Source organism: Hyla sarda, chromosome 1 (assembly GCF_029499605.1).
Source record: "Hyla sarda isolate aHylSar1 chromosome 1, aHylSar1.hap1, whole genome shotgun sequence".
NCBI classification, from domain to species: domain Eukaryota; kingdom Metazoa; phylum Chordata; class Amphibia; order Anura; family Hylidae; genus Hyla; species Hyla sarda.
Window position 1 is genome coordinate 370,394,481 of NC_079189.1, and position 23,089 is coordinate 370,417,569.

The 23,089-nt window shown below is 46.5% G+C and overlaps 1 protein-coding gene across 1 annotated transcript in view; it reads left to right on the forward strand.

The window, feature by feature from the left end:
* The window catches only part of OSTF1 (osteoclast stimulating factor 1), a 45,784-nt gene that overhangs the window by 35 nt on the left and 22,660 nt on the right, over positions 1–23,089 (forward strand). Inside the window, exons 1-4 of the mRNA XM_056523296.1 lie at positions 1–131; positions 14,803–14,849; positions 15,176–15,226; positions 18,914–18,977. The exon at positions 1–131 is cut by the window's left edge and continues 35 nt beyond it. Of these exons, the coding sequence (XP_056379271.1) occupies positions 98–131; positions 14,803–14,849; positions 15,176–15,226; positions 18,914–18,977 (196 nt within the window). The 5' untranslated portion in view covers positions 1–97. The remainder of the gene's footprint in view (positions 132–14,802; positions 14,850–15,175; positions 15,227–18,913; positions 18,978–23,089) is intronic.

Below are 23,089 nucleotides of genomic sequence, written 5' to 3' on the forward strand. Positions count from 1 at the left end.
ATCACTTCCTCATTCTGGCCCGGAGCAGTGACGCCCTCATCTCGGGCTATTAGCAGATATCTACCCCCGGGATACCAGCTGTGCCGCCGCGTACACCATGTCCAAGCCGCCCCCCAAACCCGTGAAGCCAGGTGAGTAGAGGCCTGAGCACTGCCCCTTCCTCTTCACCTGTCGGCACCGATAAGTCTGCGGTACCCGGGCCGCACTGTGTGGCCTGGAGATCTGCTGACTGCAGGGTTGTCGCTTCCTCTCCCCGGTCATAGCCTGTGCTGATGGGCAGGAGGTGAGGATGTCCCTCTAAGCCCATTCCAGATCTCCACGATCACAGCCACTCCCAGCTAGGAATGACAGCACTGACTATTGTATGGAAGGTGGGGGTGGCATGCAGTGCCAGGTAATACAGCTGCCCTAATAATACCCCCAGAATGCGGCAGTTATATGGAAGCTGTCACATTGAGGAGGTAGTCCAGTCTACACATGCTGCAAAACCTCAACTCCCAGCATGCCGGATAGCTAATGGCTGACTGGGCATGCTGGGAGTTGTAGTTTTGCAGCAGCTGGATGCACACTGATTGGGAAACAAGTAGTCATGTGGGTGATCCTACTGAGACAGCTTGTGTCTATGGCTGTCAATCATTGTAGGACTGCCCACTATATATACATACAGTGATCCCTCAACATACAATATTTTCAACATACAATGATCTTTTCTGGACCATTGTAACTTGAAACCAGACTCAACATACAATGCTACAGACAGTCCAGATCTGTGAAACGTGCCAATGGCTGGAAGAACCGACCAATCAGAATGGGCATTTTACTGGTAAAACCCCTGTTTTACTGGAGTGTATGCACTGACTGGCTGTCTGGTAGCGCCCCCTACAGTACATGGAGGTATTACATGTTCTGTACTCTTTACCTGTATTACTGGAGTGTATGCACTGACTGGTGTCTGGTAGCGCCCCCTACAGTACATGGAGGTATTACATGTTCTGTACTCTTTACCTGTATTACTGGAGTGTATGCACTGACTGGTGTCTGGTAGCGCCCCCTACAGTACAGAGAGGTATTACATGTTCTGTACTCTTTACCTGTATTACTGGAGTGTATGCACTGACTGGTGTCTGGTAGCGCCCCCTACAGTACAGAGAGGTATTACATGTTCTGTACTCTTTACCTGTATTGCTGGAGTGTATGCACTGACTGGTGTCTGGTAGCGCCCCCTACAGTACAGGGAGGTATTACATGTTCTGTACTCTTTACCTGTATTACTGGAGTGTATGCACTGACTGGTGTCTGGTAGCGCCCCCTACAGTACAGGGAGGTATTACATGTTCTGTACTCTTTACCTGTATTACTGGAGTGTATGCACTGACTGGTGTCTGGTAGCGCCCCCTACAGTACAGAGAGGTATTACATGTTCTGTACTCTTTACCTGTATTACTGGAGTGTATGCACTGACTGGTGTCTGGTAGCGCCCCCTACAGTACAGAGAGGTATTACCTGTTCTGTACTACCAGGGTTAGCTGCTCCTTTGTACTCCAGGTAAGGTCGGCTCCATTTTACGTTTTAAGGACTTTGCGTGTTCTGTACAGGACCCTGAAGAAGCTTCTGTCCTCTACATTGACAGTGATTTGCAGCTCCCAGCAGATCTTTCTCACTATTATAAGTAAGGACTTGCTTATTTTTGGTTGACATTTTGGGGGCTTCAGAACCAATTACCAGGTTTCCATAGAATTATGGTCCCAACATACAATGCTCGTCCTGGAACCAATTTATATTGTAACTTGAGGGGGCCACTGTATATATATAACCTGTCCAGAGGAAAAGTTACTGAGTTGTCCATAGCAACCAATCAGATTACTACTTTCATTTTTCACAGGCCTTTTCAAAAATGAAAGAAGCGATCTGATTGGTTGCTATGGGCAACTCAGCAACTTTTCCTCTGGACAGGTTTTGAGAAATCTCCCCCCCCCCCCCCCCCCAATGTATGTATGTTCCGGCATCACTTCCAAACGGCTGAAGATATTAACATGAAACTTGGCTCACATATTACTTATATGTCAACAACAGTGCGGCTTGCCAGTGACTGACACATTCACCAGGAGATGCAGAGCTTGTGGAGTAAGGTACTGGAAGTTCCATATGCTTGTATGGGACTTGAAACATAAATCCCATTCTTCACATAAGGGGGTAGGATAGGGTTAATTTAAAGGAGATATCCAGTGCTAAAAAAAATGTATTCTTAGGTTTCTAAGTTTCAGATCACAGGGGGGTCCGACCGCTGGGGCCCTCCACTATCTCCTGTATGAGGCCCCAGCTCGCTGGCCAAATAAAAACATTTTTTTTTTTTTTTTCTACCTTGATATTGCTCTGTATTTTCTTCTCAGTCAGATTCACAGACTGGGAAGGGGCGTTACCAGCAGGTGAGACATCATCTGAAGCCATACAGGGGAGAACTTCCTCCCTCACTCTGCTACACACAGCCCAAAGCAGTTCAGTGTGAGATGAGCTATGATTGACTAAGGCTGCACACACTCCCTCAGCACTAAAGACTGCATTTCCTGATTTTGGACTTCTGCCAGGCCAGCTGGAGTCCAAAGTCTCTGCAAGAGATGGGGGGGGGGGGGGGGGGGATGTGCTCTACACAAGTAGGGAGACACCTAGTGGCAGCTTTTTTTTATTTTTTTAAACACAAATAAAACATATATACTACTCAGGAAGTTAATTTCTTCCTCTGTATTATACAGCAGCTGATAAGTACTGGAAGGATTAAAATGTTTTTTATAGAAATCATTTACAAATCTGTTTCATTTTATGGCACCGCTTCTGGGCAAACTTGTCAAGGGGGATGATAATCCCCTTTAACCCCTTAAGCACCCGGGGTTTTTCCATTTTTTGCATTTTCGTTTTTTCCTCCTTACCTTTACAAAATCATAACTCTTAAAATTTTGCAGCTAAAAATCCATATGATTGCTTATTTTTTTCGCAGCCAATTCTACTTTGTAATGACGTCAGTCATTTTACCTAAAAATGTATGGTGAAACAGGAAACAAAATCATTGTGAGACAAAATTTGAAAAAAAAACACCATTTTGTAACTTTTGGGGGCTCCCATCTCTACGTAGTACATTTTTCGGTAAACATGACACCTTATCTTTATTCTGTAGGTCCATGAGATTAAAATGATACCCTACTTATATAGGTTTGATTTTGTCGTACTTCTGGAAAAAATCATAATTGCATGCAGGAAAATTAATACGTTTAAAATTGTATGGGGCGGTATGAGGGCTAATTTTTTGCGTCGTGATCTGAAGTTTTTAGCGGTACCATTATTGCATTGATAGGACTTATTGATGGATTCATGATATAAAAAGTGACCAAAAATGCACTATTTTGGACTTAAGAATTTTTTTGCTCTTACGCCATTGACTGCGTGGTTTAATTACCGTATTTATCGGGGTATACCACGCACCGGCCTATAACACGCACCCTCATTTTACCAAGGATATTTGGGTAAAAAAAGTTTTTTACCCAAATATCCATGGTAAAATGAGGGTGCGCGTGTATACCCCGATACATCCCCAGGAAAGGCATGGGGAGAGAGGCCGTCGCTGCCCGCTTCTCTCCCCCTGCCTTTCCTGGGGTCTAGAGCGCTGCTGTCGGCCCTTCTCTCCCCCTGGCTATCGGCGCCGCTGCCCGTTCTGTCCCCCTGACTATCGGTGCCGGGAGTCGGGTCCGCGCTGCTGCAAGCCTCCGGCGTGCGTCCCCTGCGTCGTTGTTATGCATGGCACGGCGCACTGACGTCATGCGCCGCGCGGTTCAGCGCATAGCAACGACGCCAGGGACGCACGCCGGAGGCCTGCAGCAGCGCGGACCCGACTCAGGTAATTATGCCACCGGGGATGGGGGGAGGCAACGGGGCAGCGGCGCCAGCAATGGGTGCCGCTGCCCCTTCTCTCCCCCTGGCTGTCGGCGCCATTTCTCTCCCCCTGGCTATCGGTGCCGGCAATGGGGCGCCGGCACCGATAGTCAGGGGGACAGAACGGGCAGCGGCGCCGATAGCCAGGGGGTGAGAAGGGCCGACAGCAGCGCTCTAGACCCCAGGAAAGGCAGGGGGGAGAAGCGGGCAGCGGCGGCCTCTCTCCCCCTGCCTTTCCTGAGGGTGTATCGGCATATAACACGCACACAGACTTTAGGCTAAAAAATTTTGCCTAAAAAGTGCGTGTTATACGCCGATAAATACGGTAACTATATATATTGTTAGAATTTGGACATTTCCGCATGCGGCAATACCACATATTTTTATTTACAGTTTTTTTTATTTTTTTAATGGGAAAAGGGGTGTGATTCAAACTTTTATTAGGGAAGGTGTTAAATGATCTTTATTCACTTTTTTTTCACTTTTTTTCTTGCAGTGTTATAGCTCCCATAGGGACCTATAACACTGCATACACTGATCTTTAACATTGATCAATGGTTTCTCATAGGAAACCAGTGATCGATGATTCTGCCGCTTTACTGCTCATGCCTGGATCTCAGGCACTGAGCAGTCATTCGGCGATCAGACAGCATGGAGGCAGGGCAGGTAGGGATCCTCTGGCTGTCCTGTAAGCTGTTCAGGATGCCACAATTTCATTGCGGCGATCCCGAACAGCTCCCTGAGGTAACCGGCATTGTTTTACTTTCACTTTAGATGCGGCGTTCAACTTTGAAGGCCGCGTCTAAAGGGTTAATAGCACGCGGCACCGCGATCAGTGCCGAGCGCTATTAGCCACGGGTCCCGGCCATTGTTAGAGGCCGGGCTTGACCCACCATGATGCGGGGCCACACCGTGACCCCGCGTTATAGAACGGGAGCGGACTCATGACGTTCTGGTACAGGGTTAATCGTGCTACTAAATCACCACTATACATTAGGCCTCACTGGTGTATTCCAGGTGAAACCCTATGGGAGAGATTTATCAAAACCTGTGCAAAGGAAAAGTTGCCCAGAGCAAGCAAATCAGATTGATTCTTTTATTTTTTTTTAGAGGCCTTTTTTTTAAAAAAAAGTAAAGAAGCAATCCGATTGGTTGATTTGGGCAACCGGTAAACTTTTTCTCTGCACAGGTTTTGCTAAATCTCCCCCCTATGGGTTTAGTGATCCTTTATAGACAGAAAAGGAAGTTGGATGGTATTCCTCATACTGTAATAACATCTAACAATCTACAGTAATGATCAAAAGATATGACTGTCCTGTGTATTCATGCATTGTCCTCCCCACCCTCTGCAGTCACTATTCCTGTTTTACATGCTTTTCTAGGAGTATACGGTTTTGTATCCAAACTATAACTCTCCTTTTCTTTATCGACATTTGGAGCCACCAGTCCATCTAGTCCATTCTATTACAGCACTGGACAGGTGCTAGATCAGACGCTATGGCCTAGAAAATCAGCCCTGGTGACTGCTCGGTGCTTCCCCTCACAGAATAGAGAATGTGTGGAACTGACAGCTTCAGTCTCTCTCTCTCTCCTGGTAGAAGTGTGTAGAGAAAGCACAAAGCAGCTGTATTATGTTGACCTCCGCCATCAGCCAATGTTAAAGGGGTACTCCACTGGCCGGCGTTCGGAACTTAATGTTCAGAATGCCGTTTTCGTGCTGTGGAGGTCGGTTATGCCCCCTTGTGATGTCACGGCCATGCCCCTCAATTCAATTCAAGTCTATGAGAGGGTGCCACGACCCCTCCCATAGACTTGCATTGAGGTTGCGTGGCCGACCTCTGAACGCCGGCCAGTGGAGTACCCCTTTAAGAGCCCTGTGTAGAGCAGTCAAAAATGTCTTCTGCAGGGATCACTAGAATGTGTAGCACTTGAAGACCTACCCTACATACTTTCATAATTTACAAGGTTGAAAGAGTCCATAAAGTTCAACCTATAAACCTGCTGTATTGATCATGTGGCAGGTTGTTCCATAGTCTCACTGCTCTTACAGTAAAGAATCCCTGTCTGTCACTATAGTGAAACCTTCTTTCCATCAGATTTTTGGGCAAGGTGTTCTTTGCTTGAAGGGATAGTATGTTGGGGATTCCTACTGTGACTACTAGGGGTGTCCTTGTCACTTTTCCTCAATAAAGGGCAGTGTGACTACTGAAGAAATGATTAAGGGGCACGTTGTGACCACTGGGGAAAAGTGGGGATCATACATTTTATGTCTAGATTGGAAATATAGGAGTACACAGCTGTAGGTACCAAGGGGAACCGTATTCTGAATACTCTTCAGACACTGTAAAGGATACAGTGGTCCCTCAACATACGATGGTAATTCGTTCCAAACGACCCATCGTTTGTCGAATCCATCGTATGTTGATGGATCCGTGCAATGTAAAGTATAGGAAGCTGTACTCGCCTGTCCCCGCCGCTTCGGACCAGGTCCTCACCGCTCCCGATGCTGTCCCAGGGGCTCCGGTGTCTTCTTCGCGATCCTCCGGCTTCTTCTGCATCTTCTGCAGGGTCCAGGCCTCGCTTTCTGGTGACGTTATTAAACTGCTATCCGACAGCAGCTAAAGCATTTTGTGCTTTCGGATAGCAGTTAATGCGCTGGCCCCGACATATAAAAGCATCGTATGTCGATTTTATCATATGTCGGGGCCATCGCATGTCGGGGGGGGGGTTACTGTATAGGGAAGACATGTTTGGTAAAGTTTAAAGGGATTTCTCAGCAGCGACCAATCACAGCTCAGCTAAAGAGCTGTGGTGAAGTGAAAGCTGAACTGTGATTGGTTGCTGTGGGAAAATCACATATATATATATTTTTTTTTAATCTCGCACAGTTTGATGAATCTGGGCCATAGCCTCTATTCAAAATAGATCCTTCCTCTAGGATTAGCCTGCTATTACTTAACCCTTTAATGACAATGGACATAAATGTACTACATGATGCCGTGGTACTTAACGCACCATGACGTACATTTACGCTCCGCCATGACCACGAGCACCGGACCGCCCCATATACGGAAAAATGAGAAAGTTATAGGTGGTCAAAATAGGGCAATATCAAACATACTATTTTTGTTAAAATGGTTTGAGTTTTTTTTTTTTAAGCGGTACAATTATAGAAAAGCATATAACATGGGTATCATTTTAATCGTATTGACCCACAGAATAAAGCAAACATGTCATTTTTACCGGAAAGTGTACAGCGTGAAAACAAAACCTTTCAAAAATTGCTTAACTGTTTTTCTTTTAAATTTTCCCACATAAATAATATTTGTTTGGTTGCGCCGTACATTTTATGGTAAAATAAGTGATTTAATTGCAAAGTACAATTGGTGACGCAAAAAACAAGCCCTCATATGGGTCTGTGGATGGAAATATAAGAGAGTTATGATTTTTAGAAGGCGAGGAGGAAAAAACCAAAATGCAAAAATAAAATTGGTCTGGTATTTAAAGGGGTACTCCGCCCCTGGCATCTTATCCCCTATCCAAAGGATAGAGGATAAGATGTTAGATAGCCACAGTCCCGCTCCTGGGGACCCCGGGGATCACCGCTGTGGCACCCCGCTATCATTACTGTGCAGAGCGAGTTCGCTCTGTGCGTAATGACGGGCGATACAGGGGCCGGAGCAGCGTGACGTCATGGCTCCGCCCCTCATGACATCACGGCCCGTCCCCTTAATGCAAGTCTATGGCAGGGGGCATGACGACCCCCTCCCATAGACTTGTATTGATGGGGGCGGGCCGTGACGTCACGAGAGGCAAGCCGAGATGTAACGATGCTCCGGCCCCTGTATTGCCCGTCATTACGCACAGAGCGAACTCGTTCTGCACAGTAATGATAGCGCAGTGACGCAGCGGCGATCCCCGGGGCTCCCCACCAGCGGGACCCCGGCGATCTGACATCTTATCCCCTATCCTTTGGATAGGGGATAAGATGTCTAGGGGCGGAGTACCCCTTTAAGGGGTTAAATATCAATGGAAACTGTAAGGAAGGAACAAAACATTCCTGATCATTTTCAACATTGTTGCTTGGTATGGCTGCCCTTGAATAGAAGATGGTGGTAAGGCAGTGTATTAGTAGCCATTGATTACCATAGGGCTTTGTACAATGGTAGCTGTGCAGCTATCTTATACGCTGCTATAAATGGAGAATAGCAGGTTACCATGCCATTCGTACTGCTTTGCTCTTAGTATTTCTGCTTTCCTGATTGGCTGTTTCTGTGAAACTTTGTCTTCATCATATTGATTTCTATTACATAACTGGTCTACCAACAGTTGTAGGTTGCAGATGAATGGAATAATAGATGTACAATCTGCCATACTCTCTTTAGTGAAGTGAATAAATCCGATTCTGGAAGTGGCCAAGTTTATGGCATTTTACCAAAGACGACACCTCCTTCCCCCACCATTTTCTGCACCTGCCTGCAGGACAGTTAGCAGGATGTTTAAAGTGTACCTGTTGAACTTTCTGGAGCCAGTTGATCTAAAAAACAATAATTTTTTCCTGGAATACCCCTTTAACACCGGCCCCCAGCTGCAGGAATGAGCTGGGGGCTGGCCAGTATTGTGCGGGCTCGAGCCAGGAGCCCGCACCATATACCGCTTGCCGTGTCAGGACGAGCCGGCTCGTCCTTAGACCGCAACCGGATAAACCCTTAAAGGGGTACTCCACTGGAAAACCTTTTCTTTTAAATCAACTGGTGTCAAAAAGTTAAACAGATTTGTAAATCACTTCTACTAAAAAATGTAATCCTTCCAGTACTTATCTGTTGTATACTACAGAGGAAGTTGTTTTCTTTTTGAATTTCCTTTCTGTCTGACCACAGTGCTCTCTGCTGACATCTGTCTATTTTAGAAACTGTCCAGAGTAGGAGGAAATCCCCCATCGCAAACCTATCCTGCTCTGGACAGTTCCTGAAATGGACAGAGGCATCAGACAGAAATGAAATTGAAAAAGAAAAGAACTTCCTCTGGAGCATTCAGCAGCTAAGTACTGGAAGGATTAAGATTTTTTAATAGTCATTTACAAATCTGTTTAACTTTCTGACACCAGATGAATTAAAATAATTTTTTCCAGTGTAGTACCCCTTGAGGACCAGGCCAATTTTTCAAATCTAACCTGTCCCATTTTATGTTGTGATAACTTCAGGACACTTTAAAGCATTACTGTCGTTAGAAACAACTTTTATTTTTTTTCCTTTTAATACATCCTTAAAAACTAAGTAAGTATTTTCCTGATATACTTCATTTGATTGCTAAATATGTGAAAAAAAGGGTTTTAAAAAAATGGCCACTAGGGGTCTCTGTCTTTTTAATTTTGCAAATGAACCCTAAAAAAGCAGACTTTTTTTGACCATGAAAAAAGGACCAAATATCTGAGGGGAGGGAGGTTTGGTTATCTCCATTCTGTGCCTCAGAGCACAGAGAAGAAGCAGACAGCTTGCAGTCTCTAAAGGGGTATTCCACCCCTATACATGTTATAACCTATATAACATGTCTGATCGCAGGGGGCCCGGACGCTGGGACCCCCCCAGCAATCTTTGTGCCGATGCCACGGCGTTACGGAAGCCTGGGGCTTCTGTGATCGTGATGTCATGCCCCTCCATTCATGTCTATGGGAGGGGGCATGATGGCTAGTACACAGCCATCACGCCTCCTCCCGTAGACATGAATGGAGGGGGCATGGTGGGACATCACGTCTCCAGAAACACTGAGGTTTCCGAGACTGGAGAAGCAGCCCCGCATAGAATGCGGGTGCTGTATGGAGATCACGGGGGGGTCCCAGGGGCAGGACCCCCGCGATCAGACATCTTATCCCCTATCCTTTGGATAGGGGATAAGATGTCTTTGGCCGGAATACCCCTTTTAAGCATTTATTTTTTTTCATTTTCTTATGTCAGTAACTCTTTAACTTATTAAAGTGATTCTGAGGTTGTTTTTTTCATGACATTGTACTTAATGTAAGTGGTAAATTTTGGTTCTGCATTTGCATTCTGCATTTTGGGTGAAAAACGTCAAAATTCCTGCACAAAAATGTTGTTATTAAAATAAAACAAAAAAGCTTTACCTACCTCCCACACTCCCCTAGTGCCTCTGGTATTGCTGCTCTGGTCCCAGGGGTGATCCTCTTCTAGGGGTTGACGCTAACAGTGCAGTTCGGTGAATCACTGGCTGAGGTGGTGTCCTGCCACCAGCCAGTAAGTAGCAATGTGATGTATGGAGCCCGGCCCTGGTCTTCTTCCTGATGCCAGGACTCAATACATACATTGCTGCGTACCATTTACTGACTGAGGTGGGGCACTGCAGCTGACCCTGGCCCACATAGACATTAACACAGTAAATCTAGTACAGGTAACACTGCAGTACAATACATACAAGTAGAGATCACTGCAGTACATATGGCACTGCTGTACAGGATGGTAGGTAAAGAGCACTGCAACACAGGTAGAAAGCATAACGGTACACAATGGGGAAGATTTATCAAAAGCTGCGCAGAGGAAAAGTTGACCAGTTGTCCATAGCAACCATCAGCAATTGGCTTTTATTTGACCAAAGTTGGTTACAATTGTAAGTTGAGCTACTTATTAGGGATCGACCGATTTATCGTTTTTTGACGATATTATCGGCCTATATTCACGATTTTGGGCATTATGGGTATCGGCAATTGACTTGCCGATAATGCCCCGGCCAGAGACCACAGCCGTGACCACCACCGCTGCCGCCGCTGCCCTGTTGCCTCCCCCATCCCCCCATCGCCGGTTTTATAATTACCTGTTCCCGGGGTCCACGCTACTTCTGGCTCCTGCAACGTCCTGTGCAGTGCAATGATGAGTGACGTCCTCACCGTCACCGTCAGTGCGCACAGTAACAGGACGCTGCTGGAGCCAGAAGTAGCGCGGACCACGGGAACAGGTAATTATAAAACCGGCGATGGGGCAGCGGTGGTGGTTAGACTCGGGAGGACCCCAGGAGAGGCAGGGGGAGAGAAGAGGGCAGCGGCGGTCTTTGGCCCCGCAAAAGCCACTGCAGTTCATTGATTTAAAGCGCCCGCTTTAAATCATTGATCTGCGGGGGGGAGGGGGGGGGGGGATAGCCGCTAACTTATACCGGAATATCGGTATAAGTTGTCGGCTATCAGCCTGAAAGTCGCAGATTATCGTTATCGGCCCTAAAAAATCGATATCGGTCAATCCCTACTACTTATTTATTTCCCTCTCCACCTAATACAAACTATACATACATATGTAGACTTAGGCCTGTGCATAGACTATACAGAGACTATATCAACCTGTCATTCCCTACTGCAGTGTTTCCCAATCTTGGGGCGCATCTCTAAAAAATGTCTTCCCTCAGGGCACCCCTACTGAATTTTCTAAAAAAAAAAAAACAAAAAAAACACAAAACAAAAAAACAATGCACAATATTTGTATATTTGTTATGTAGATTACAGTGCTGTTATGTCAAGGTACTCTCAGGTGTCGTCTTCAGATTGGAGTCTTTCACACTTCCGTCTCTGTAGATAGGACTGCCCCCGTCACCTCCAGAAGGTATGTTACCCCCTGTGACTAGTTTGCTCCTATAGCTAGGATCCCCCCCCCTATGCTTCTGTCGGTGTCTAGGAGATAGATCAGTCAGTGCCAGTTGAGTAATGCACAGGAGCGTACACGGTGGGAGTAATTCTTTAAAGGGGTACTCCACTCCTAGACATTTTTTTTTTTTTTTACCTATCCACAGCAGCCATGGTTGTCACACTTCCTCCATTAATGTCTATAGGAGATATAAAGGGGGGGGAGGCCTGATGACTACTGTCGATCGTAATCCGCCATGGAGTGGAGCTCACTCCGTGCATGCGGATTACTAGAATGCCGGGCTGGAGATCGCGGGTGGTCCCAGCGGACAGACCCCCCGTGATCAGACATCTTATCCCCTATAAGATGTCTAGGGGAAGAGTACCCCTTTTAATGCTAAGTTGGTGCTGCAGGGGAAAGGTGTCTTCCCATATTAGATTGGGCTTGACCTGTAATACTATATAGAGTGGTGGCATAAGGGACCAGGTATTAAAGTACAATAAATAGGGATGTCTGCTCCAACACAGACCTTATCTGCTCTCTTAAACCAATTTCTTATCATACATTGTGCAGGGTGGAACTGGCACAAGTTGCAGGAAAGATGTCACAACTCATTTCCTTTGCTTCCTGTTGTGGTGTTACAGCATCTCTTGGACACAAGTGATTCATAGTGTGCGCGGGCAGGGCAGCGGGATTGCATGTTTTGCATAGTAAGGTTGTTACTATCCAGGCATGCTTTGTGTAAACTCTCTAGAAGAAATGCTGTATGGTCTCTAGTACACGCACACTATCTTCAGTAGCGGCATGATACTCTTCACATAGGTGCGCTTTTATTTTATGTAGCTTGCTATGAATACTGTAACAAATAGGAGATTTAGTGATGTCCTCATTTTCTTTCTCTGCGGTAGACCCACAGATAAACATTGACCAGTAAACCAGATTCATTTTTTCCATCTGTACACTAGAGGGAACTGGTAGGTGTATGTCTTCTACATACTGTACTACATCCATCTGTTTCATGCCTTAATAATGTTCTAGGGGAGATTGTGAGACAATGACAGCCATACTTGGCACCAAGATTTGCCTGGAACGTATCGGGGATGTGGAAATTGTATCGCCCGGGCAGGTGAATTCTTCAGGCATTTAGCCCTGCTTCGGGCAAGCCGGGCTAAATGCCTAAAGAATTCACATATAACGGGGCAATCAATTTTGCCCTGTAACTAAACTCCTATAGACTGCAGCTGTGCACTGCGGCCTATAGTGAGCAGCGCAGGACGACAGCGTCCCGGCATAGGCGTGTGCGATGTCACTCATCACGCGCCCCTCCGATCGGACCGAGGATGCGGTACAGCAACAAGTGACCGCCGAGCCCCTGAGCCTGCCGGAGCACACATGGGGCCGGAGGACAGGTAGCAGGGGATCAGAGACGAGGTGAGGTTTGGTAAATAATGTGGTACAGGAGAGGGGAATTGGGCTGAAATATGACACAAGAGGCATCGGAAGGGGGGGGATATAATGACACAGGGGGCATCAGGGAGGGGGAATATAATGACACAGTGGTCATCAGGGGGGGCATATAATGACACATGGCATCATGGAGGGAAATATAATGACACAGGTGTCATCCGGGGGGGGGGGGGGCAATATAATGACACAGGGGGCATCAGAGGGGTGGCCATATAATGACACAGGGCATCAGAGGGGTTACCATATAATGACACGGGCATCCGAGGGGGGGGGGGGGCAATATAATGACACAGGGGGCATCAGAGGGTGGGGGCAATATAATGACACAGGGGGCATCAGAGGGGGGGAATATAATGACACGGGGATATAATTGCACAGGGGGCATCAGAGGGGGGATATAATGGTGCAGGGGGCATCAGAGGGGGGGATATAATGGTGCAGGGGGCATCAGAGGGGGGATATAATGGCATAGTGGGCATCAGAGGGGGGAATATGACACTGGGCATCAGAGGGGGGGATATAATGACACGTGGCATCAGAGGGGGGGCATTATAATGACACGGGGCATCAGAGGGGGGGAGTATAATGGCACAGAGGGCATCGGGGGGTGAGATTATAATGGCACAGGGGGCATCAAGGGGGAGATTATAATGGCGCAGGGGGTATCAGAGGGGAAGATTATAATGGCGCAGGGGGTATCAGAGGGGGGGGAATATGATGGCGCAGGGGGTATCAGAGGGGGGAATATGATGACGCGGGGGGCTCAGAGGTGGGAAATGGCGCAGGAGGTATCAGCGGGGGGCGGCACGGTTAGCATAATGGCACAGGGGGTGTTATTTTGCACTGAAGTATTCCTTTAATGTGGAAATGGGGTGACATACTGTTCTGCCTATCAAGTTTCTGTTAATAAAAGACCTTATTTACATACTATTTGGGTTAAAGTTATTTTGTACCTGGACAAGTAGATTGTTATGAGGGACAATTAGATTCTGCTCCCTTTTAGTCCCTTGGGCAAGTGTTTTTTTTCTCTTTATATTTCCACACCCCTGCATATACTGTTCATGTGTGATATGGTTAAAATGGAAGACATAGCTGGAGAACCATTTACTGAATTGTTTTTTGAGGATCAGTTCACACGTGTGTATTTTGCTGCAGATTTTCCTACCCATTGACTTCAAATGGTAGAAAAATCGGCAGCAAAATACCCACCCTACTATAAAGGAGAGCTGCTACAAAACTAGTCTTGTGCTTAGGAGCACCCAGGACACAGACTGCCTATTGACTTAATCGGGGACTGATTCCTGAATTCCTTTTCCCTGTAGTGAAGCTGCAGAGAAGTGTAACGCTGGTTCCCCACATAGTGCTGGGGGTCCGTCCTGTGATCAAGTGTACTGTAGGGAGAACATTGTAATAAAAAGGCCTTTTCCAAAGCGGGGACTCGCGTGCGTAAAAATGTGTGCCCTGTGATCTTGTGTAATGGTTCAAGTGCCATACGCAAGGGATATTTTTGAAGCCTTCAGATATTGTAGTTAGTATGGTTGTCCATCAAGTTCTGCCACGGAAGTGAAGGGTAGCACTATAGGCTAATGAAAGAAGGGAATCCTATATGATGGTTTAACTAAAGCCAGGCTTTTGTTTTGTTTGTTTATTTAAACTAGCCAAAGGTTGGCAAGAATGGTCTAAATTTTCACAACAGTGAAAATGTCAAGGAAGACTGATCCAGGAGTGGGTCAGTACCAAGAAAAAGGTGCAGATCATTTCATTGTAGTCACTATATTTATTTCTTTTGCAGGGCAAGTGAAAGTGTTTCGGGCTTTGTACACCTTTGAGCCTAGAACGGTATGTGTTTCTTTATTTGCATTGTTTTTCTTTTTCCTTTTTTCAGTTTATGGCCTTTTCATTAATGTTCTAGATGTGAACATGTGGCTGATATTTCTCAAGTGAACGTCTACATTGTGTGATAATATGGAAATGAGAACAGCTTGTGGCTTCCTCACGCCAACCACCATGTCTGGGTGATGGGACAGAATGAACCTATACTGGTTTTGCATATATGACTTTTCTTCGAATATATTTGACTTGGCAGCAGCCAAACGTATTCATGTACTGGCTTTAGTTTTCAATTACACTATGGTTTACATGTATTTCCTATGCTATTTTCTCAGCCTGATGAACTATACTTCGATGAAGGGGATATTCTTTATATTTCAGAGATGGTAAGTGTTTTTGTTTTTTTTATACATTTCCTGACATGTCTTTGATAACAGATGAAAAGGATTACAAAATGCTGGATGTAAGCAGTGCTGTGGGGAAAGTGATGGGGGACGCCTCTCCTTCCTCAGCATATTCATGACCTCACATTCATTGATAACAACATCATAAAACATTGTCAGTTAGTAATCTATCATTTAGTATGTCTTAAAGAGTACCTGTCATCAAACAATATTTTCTAAACTAACTCAGATTATATACCCTAACTACTCCTAACACCCTTCCTGCCCTTAAAAATTTACAAATCTCTGTATCATACCTTTCCCCTTGCTCACATTGTGTGAGCTCCCGACAGGAGAAAGTGGGCATTCCTCAGCAGGTGCAGCGTCACTTAAAGGAGTAGTCCAGTGGTGACCCAGTGGTGAACAACTTATCCCCTATCCTAAGGATAGGGGATAAGTTGCAGATCGTGGGGGGTCCGACCGCTGGGGCCCCCTGCGATCTCCTGTACAGGGCCCCAACAGCCCGCGGGAAGGGGACGTGTCGACCTCCGCACGAAGCGGCGGCCGACACGCCCCCTCAATACAACTCTATGGCAGAGCCGAAGCGCTGCCTTCGGCAATCTCCGGCTCTGCCATAGAGATGTATTGAGGGGGCGTGTCAACCGCCGCTTCGTGCGGGGGTCGACACCCGCTATCTGGCCGGAGAGCCTGGCCCCCGTACAGAGAGATCGCAGGGGGCCCCAGCGGTCAGACCCCCGCGATCTCAAACTTATCCCCTAGCCTTAGGATAGGGGATAAGTTTTTCACCACTGGACTACCCCTTTAAGCCTGCGAGAGTTGTGCCACACCATGCCCTGCACGCACTTCCTGAGTTTGGTCTCCTCCCCGCCTAACTAACTCTTTGACTTGCGAGTGGGAACACGACAGAGCCACCTAGTGGCCGTTTTTTCAATCACATTAAAAACCTATACAGGTGAAACTCCAAAAATTAGAATATTGTGCAAAAGTCCATTGTATTTAATTAATGCAACTTAAAAGGAAAGGATGCAGGAAGTGCCCTGAAAATCTCCTTGTAGACAGATGCGTTGACCCTGGACTTCATGAAGCACAGTGGGCAAACACCAGCAGATGACATGGCTTCCCAAATCATATGGGATTTGGGGTTTTCATGAGATGTAAGCCATAATCATCACAATTATGACAAATCACGGCTTGAACTATCTTGCTGTACATGTAATGAGTCTCTCTCATATATTAGTTTCACCTTTTTAAGTTGCATTACTGAAATAAATGGACTTTGCACAAAAATAAATCAACTTTGCACAATATTCAAATTTTGTTGAGTTTTACCCGTAAAGGTTGAGAATTTTAACAGCAAATAAATAGCAAAGTGTCTTATAATTACATAAGGAACAATATATTAAAAGTTTAGTTAGGTGACAGGTACTCTTTAAAGGGGTTGTTCCCCTTAAAGGATATATTTTAAATTGGTACTCTGATTAGTTTTTTTTTCTTTCTTAAATTAACTGGTGGCAGAAAGTTAAACAGATTTGTGAATTACTTTTATTTAAAAATCTTATTCCTTCCAGTACTTATCAGCTTCTGTATGCTCAACAGGAAGTTCTTTTTTTTTTTTTTTGTCTGACCACAGTGCTCTCTGCTGACACCTCTGTCCGTGTTAGAAACTGTCCAGAGGATAGGTTTGCTATGGGGAATTGTTCCTGCTCTGGACAGTTCCTGACATGGACAGAGGTGTCAGCAGAGAGCACTGTGGACAAACAGAAAATAAATTCAAAAAGAAAAGAACTTCCTCTATTATACAGCAGCTGATCAGCACTGGAAGGATTAAGATTTTTAAATAGAAGTAATTTACAAATCTACATATAGGTAAGGTACAGAAGCGTGCAATCCGACACTGCATGGGAGCAACAGTCACAAGTGAAGCGCAATGCACTGGATCTAGCTGAAACACAAATACTGCTGGGGTCCAGAGGTGCAAGGTGGAAAAGCACACAACCAACGCTGGGTATAAATCAAGGTAAAGGAAGCACTGCACTCACCGGAAAATCCATGCAGATTTTCTTTATTCCATAAAAACGTTAAGGGTAGTGAACACGGCCATACCGAGCAGTTTGCTAAGACGCCGGAGACATTCACACCTGTGAATGTTGTGAATGCCTCAGGCGGCTTAGCCAACTGCTCGGTATGGCCGTGTTCACTACCCTTCACATTTTATGGAATATAGAAAATCTGCATGGACTTTCCAGTGAGTGCGGTGCTTCCTTTACTTTGATTACCCATTTAAGACAATCTCTGGACTCTGCAGTATGAGCAAGAACCTCAAACAACAAGCAGCAGCTTTCCCTCTAGTAGACAAGGGCTGGTAAAATCTGTCACAAACCTCCTGGAACAAGGTAATTCCTGACTCCAGCAATGTTTATCATATTTTTTTTTCCCCTCCGTCGCCTTGTTCTGGGATATACCAGAATATCCCAATATGCTAATTATGTGCTTTGGTGCACTGTGGGCATTCCCATTCACTTGGTGTACTCTTCTGCCCGCCCGGCTTGGTTTTATACAGGAAACATGTGACCTACACTCAAATTTTTTTTTTATTTTAACCTCTAGCTCAGATCCATCCACTCCTATGACATGATCATCATCCTTGCAGGTCCTTCAGCTCTACTCTTATGTCTTGCACTTCTGATCTCTGCCCCCACATGAACTGGTCATATGATTGTGACTTCATCACAGGTCCTGCACCTCCAGCATGTTCATAGCATTGCAGTATGCATGAGGACAAACATGGGTAATTTATAGGACTTGTCTGAGGTATTTAAAAAAAGTTCCCAGCACTTGAGATTGTCATTTAAAAAAATTAATACATTTACAATTGCCATACCTGTTTAATCCTTGCCATGTCCAGCACCATTATACCATTCCTCTCTATACCAGTTTTTGGTTTTCACACTTAGATTGATGTGCCCATATACTCATGTCACTGTTGCTGCCAATCTCTGACCTCAGTGGTAAACAATAAGTGACTACTGAGGCTGGAGGTGGGCATGCAGGTACATCATAGCTGTAGTGGTAGAAAAAGTTATGGAGGATGCAGTGAGAATAAGACTAAGAATATATCAGCGGACCGTACAGAGATCTCTCCTATGAACTATTTATACCCAGGACTGCATCTATAACAAGGGGGCATCCTCTACGTCTAGAGAAAAGGTTTCTACACCAGAACAGACGGGGATTCTTTACTGTAAGAGCAGTGAGACTATGGAACTCTCTCCCGGAGGAGGTGGTCATGGTGAACTCTGTATAATAGTTCAAAAGTTGTCTGGATGCATTTTTGGAGAATAACAACATTACAGGTTATGGATTCTAGATTTATATGGACAGAAGGTTGATCCAGGGATTTATTCTGATGCCATATTTGGAGTCAGGAAGGAATTTTTACCTCTAGTATGAAGGTTTTTTGCCTTCCTCTGGATCAACTCAGTAGGGACTTATTAGGGGTATAGGTTGAACTTGATGGACTCTGGTCTTTTTTCAACCTTATGAACTATGTTACTACGTTACAATTGCAAGCACTGGCCTTGTTTTTAAATGACTCGGACAACCCCTTTTTATGTATATTCTGTGTGTGACTGTTTACAAATGTATCTGTAAAGGTTTCTCTTTTCCTAGAGTGATTCCAACTGGTGGAAGGGCACCTGTAAGGGAAAAACTGGACTTATACCAAGTAATTATGGTAAGGTTCTACTATATTTATGATGTGTCGCCTACACACCAACAGAGTCCCCAATGTTCCTTGTGGCAAGGGCCGGCATTAGGGCGGGGCACACCAGGCAATTGCCTAGGGCCCCCATCCCCCAGGGGGCCCCCTGCCGGCTGCTCAGTAGGCGGGGGGGCAACTGTTTTAAAGTGGTCACAGCGTTGGCTTCTTGTTAAAGATTGTTTAAAACAGTGACCAGTTCCAGGCCCCGTGCCCGCAGGGGACCCCTGTCACATTCCGGACATCCCTGTGTCCCGAAAAATCAGGACACAAGGATGCCCCGTTTACCTCACAGTGGCCACACCTGGGCCGCTGGGAGGAAGCACACGCAGAGACGTCACTGACGTCCCGTGCGTGCGCCCATAGCAACAGTACAGCGGAGCAGTGAGGAGGACGCGCAGGTATGGTAAGTGACCTGTTGTCGTCTTCAGTGTTCCGACCGCCGCTCCCGGGATCTACTGCTATGGCCCATAGGCCATAGCTGTAGATTGTGACCCCGGATCGGTGGTCGGAATACTCAAGCGGGGCAGTAAACAGGCATACAGCCTCCAGCCATACACTGTATATGGCTGAAGGCTGTATGTCTATGGGGGGAACTATACTGCACCTAATGTGGGGGAACTATACTGCACCTAATGTGGGGGAACTATACTGCACCTAATGTGGGGGAACTATACTGCACCTAATGTGGGGGAACTATACTGCACCTAATGTGGGGGGAACTACTGTATACTGCACCTAATGTGGGGAACTATACCGCACCTAATGTGGGGAACTTTACTGCACCTAATGTGGGGGACTACTGTATACTGCACCTAATGTGGGGAACTATACTACGCCTACTGTGGGGAACATAGTATAGTTCCCCACGTTAGGCGCAGTATAGTTCCTCACATTAGGTGCAGTATACAGTATAGTTCCCCACATTAGGTGCAGTATAATTCCCCGAAATGCATTGGTTCTGAATTTATCAAAAGCGGCTTTTCAGCGACAAGTCACATCGGCTGTAATGTCAGACCATGCTGGAGCAGGTTTAAATACAGCCTAAAGCATAGATCACGAAGTCCGTGTGCAGAATTTATCAAGAGCCGTGTGACTTTTGATAAACTAGGCACACAATAGACCAGCCTAACCCTCTGTAGTTTGGTCTATATTGATGTGGGACATAGACAGCTTTGATAAATCTCCCCCAATGAGTTTTTTCCAAAAAGTTCTACTTTGGTTTCTTCTGACCATATGACATTCTCCCAATCCTCTTCTGGATCATCCAAATTCTCTCTAGTAAACTTCAGACGGGCCCGGACATGTACTGGCTTAAGCAGGGGGACACTTCTGGCACTGCATGATTTGAGTCCCTGGTGGCGTAGTGTGTTACTGATGGTAGCCTTTGTTACTTTGGTCCGAGCTCTCTGCAGGTCATTCACTAGGTCCCCCTATGTGGTTCTGGGATTTTTGCTCATCGCTCTTGTGATCATTTTGACACCACTGGGTGAGATCTTGCGTGGAGCCCCAGATTGAGGGAGATCATCAGTGGTCTTGTATGTCTTCCATTTTCTATTAATTGCTCCCACAGTTGATTTCTTCACACCAAGCTGCTTGCCTATTGCAGATTCAGTCATCCCAGCCTGGTGCAGGTCTCCAATTTTGTTTCTGGTGTCCTTCGACAGCTCTTTGGTCTTGGCCATAGTGGAGCTTGTAGTGTGACTGTTTGAGGTTGTGGACAGGTGTCTTTTATACTGATGACAAGTTCAAACAGGTGCCATTAATACAGGTAATAAGTGAAGGACAGAGGAGACTCTTAAAGAAGTTGTTACAGTTCTGTGAGAGCCAGAAATCTTGCTTGTTTGTAGGTGACCAAATACTTATTTTCCACAATAATTTTCAAATACATTCTTTAAAAGTCAGACAATGTAATTTTGTGGATTTTTTTTTTCCTTATGTCTATTATAGCTGAGGTATACCTATGATGAAAATAACAGGCCTCTCTCATCTTTTTAAGTGGGAGAACTTGTACAAATGCTGGCTGACAAAATACTTTTTCTCTATCGGCTCCATTGGGGGACACAGACCGTGGGTGTATGCTGCTGTTTCTAGGAGGTGTGACACTATGGTAACAAAAAAAGTCGGCTCCTCCCAGCAGGATATACCCGCTAATCAGTTTTAGCTTAGTGTCTTGCAGGAGGTGGACATGGTCTGGAATTCTCCAGACCAGGTCTTCTGATTTATTGTTTTCCTAGTATAGGGACGTGTTAGTTTTTTTTTATTCCTTTTTCTTTCTTGTTTTCAGGTGGGGACTCAGGGACTCCGGTTCCCTGTTTCCCCATTGCGAGTAAGGGGGCACAGACATTGCGTATATGCGCTGTTCACCCCCCCCTCGCCAACGGTCAGCGTCTGGGTGGTACCTCATGGGTCCGGGTCCCCCTATTTCCCTGCTCGCCTCGCTCGCGCATAGCAGCTAGGCGTGATGCTGCCGACAAAAAAGATGACTGAAGACTTCACGGAAGACTCCATTAGGTAAGTTCTTCTGACTGAGGTAAGTACATTTCCCTTTTCTCCCTTAGGTGCGGACTTGCAACCTCTGGAGACCCTCAGTTTTTGGCCCACCTTTTCAGGTTTATGGGGCTGGCTTATACTGGGGCTTGTTTTTTATTCTGGGGCGAGCAGTGGCATCTTAGGGGCATGCATTCTGTTTTTACACTGTGTGAATGTGTTTTTACTGCTTCACTGTGTGTGTGTGTGTGTGTGTGTGTGTTTACTGTGCGGCTATGACCGCGGCACTTTATATGCGGCGGACAGCCGCGGCGCTCGTTCTGGCCGGGCGCTCTGAGCCCTGGCTTACTTTTGTTTTCTCCTGCAGCCGCTGCCGGCGTTTGGGCCGCCTGCTCACTTCCCCCCGAGCGTATATGCGGTTGACGTGTGCACTCGGCACAAGGAGGGGTTGCCATTACATGTTCTTCTCCGCTCTTCTCATAGCTCCGCCCCCTGGGCTGTCGGAGCTCCCTAGAGGCGCGAAGTGGCCTCCAATCAGCGCCGTGGGCGCAAATTTCAGTGGAAGGGGCCAATCAGTTAGTGCCTCTGCCTCAGGCACGCCCCTCTCTGGCTATTGGCTCGCCCGTTTTACACTCTAGCTGCACGGAGCCGAGTTCTCCTCACTGCAGCTGCCAGGGGACACAGACTAGGGTGAGAAAGTTCCTGTCTTTTTCTCATTATGTCCGTACCCAGAGCAGTTCCTCCCTCTAAACAGAAAACTGGAATGTTGGTGTCTTATTTTGTCTGTAAGCACTGTAATGCTAAGATGCCTGGCTCTATTGAGCCCACTTGCTCTGCCTGCTCCACTGCTCCCTCAGACCCCCTGTTACCCCCGGATGCACTTTCGGTTCCGGTGGATTCAGCCGCCCCTCCAGCCTGGGTTTCTTCTCTGACCCAGTATATGGCTGACTTAACTCAAGTCTCCCGTTCAGTGGCTGAGGCCTCCCGGGAAGTGGCGTCCGCCTTGAAGGGGTCTGCCCTGTGCCGGCCCTCTCTGGGGGCCCGCTCCTCTTCCCCACATACTTCACGCTCTCACAAGCGTACTAGGGGTGCCTCGTCCGACTCTTCCAATGAGTCTTCAGATTGGCGTGGGCGCTCCCTCCCCCCCCCCCCCCGTGGGTCCAGCCCCCCCTGTCATCTGGTCACAAACATCGCTCCTCCCAGAGGACGTTCTCGGAGTCGCAGCTCTGCCACGCCAGAGCCGCGTACCTGGTCAGTGTCACCACCCTCCAGGACTGCCTCCACTCGTTCACATTCTCCTGGTGAACTGGCTGATGAGGCTTCCGAATCGGCATCTGACTCAGAGGACTGCTCGGGTACAGTTGAAACGGTGAGCTCATTGGTCGCAGCCATAAGAGACACCTTTAACTTAGAGGATCCAGGATCTTCGGATGTAACTCCTGAAGTATCCTTTCATCGTGCTAAGCCAGCACCTCAAAGGTTCCGCTCTCACGCTGACTTTGACGCCATTCTGGAATCTGCATGGAAACATCCAGACAAGAGGTTCCTGGAAATAAAGACGATTCAAGAACGTTATTCATTTGACAAGGATATTGTCA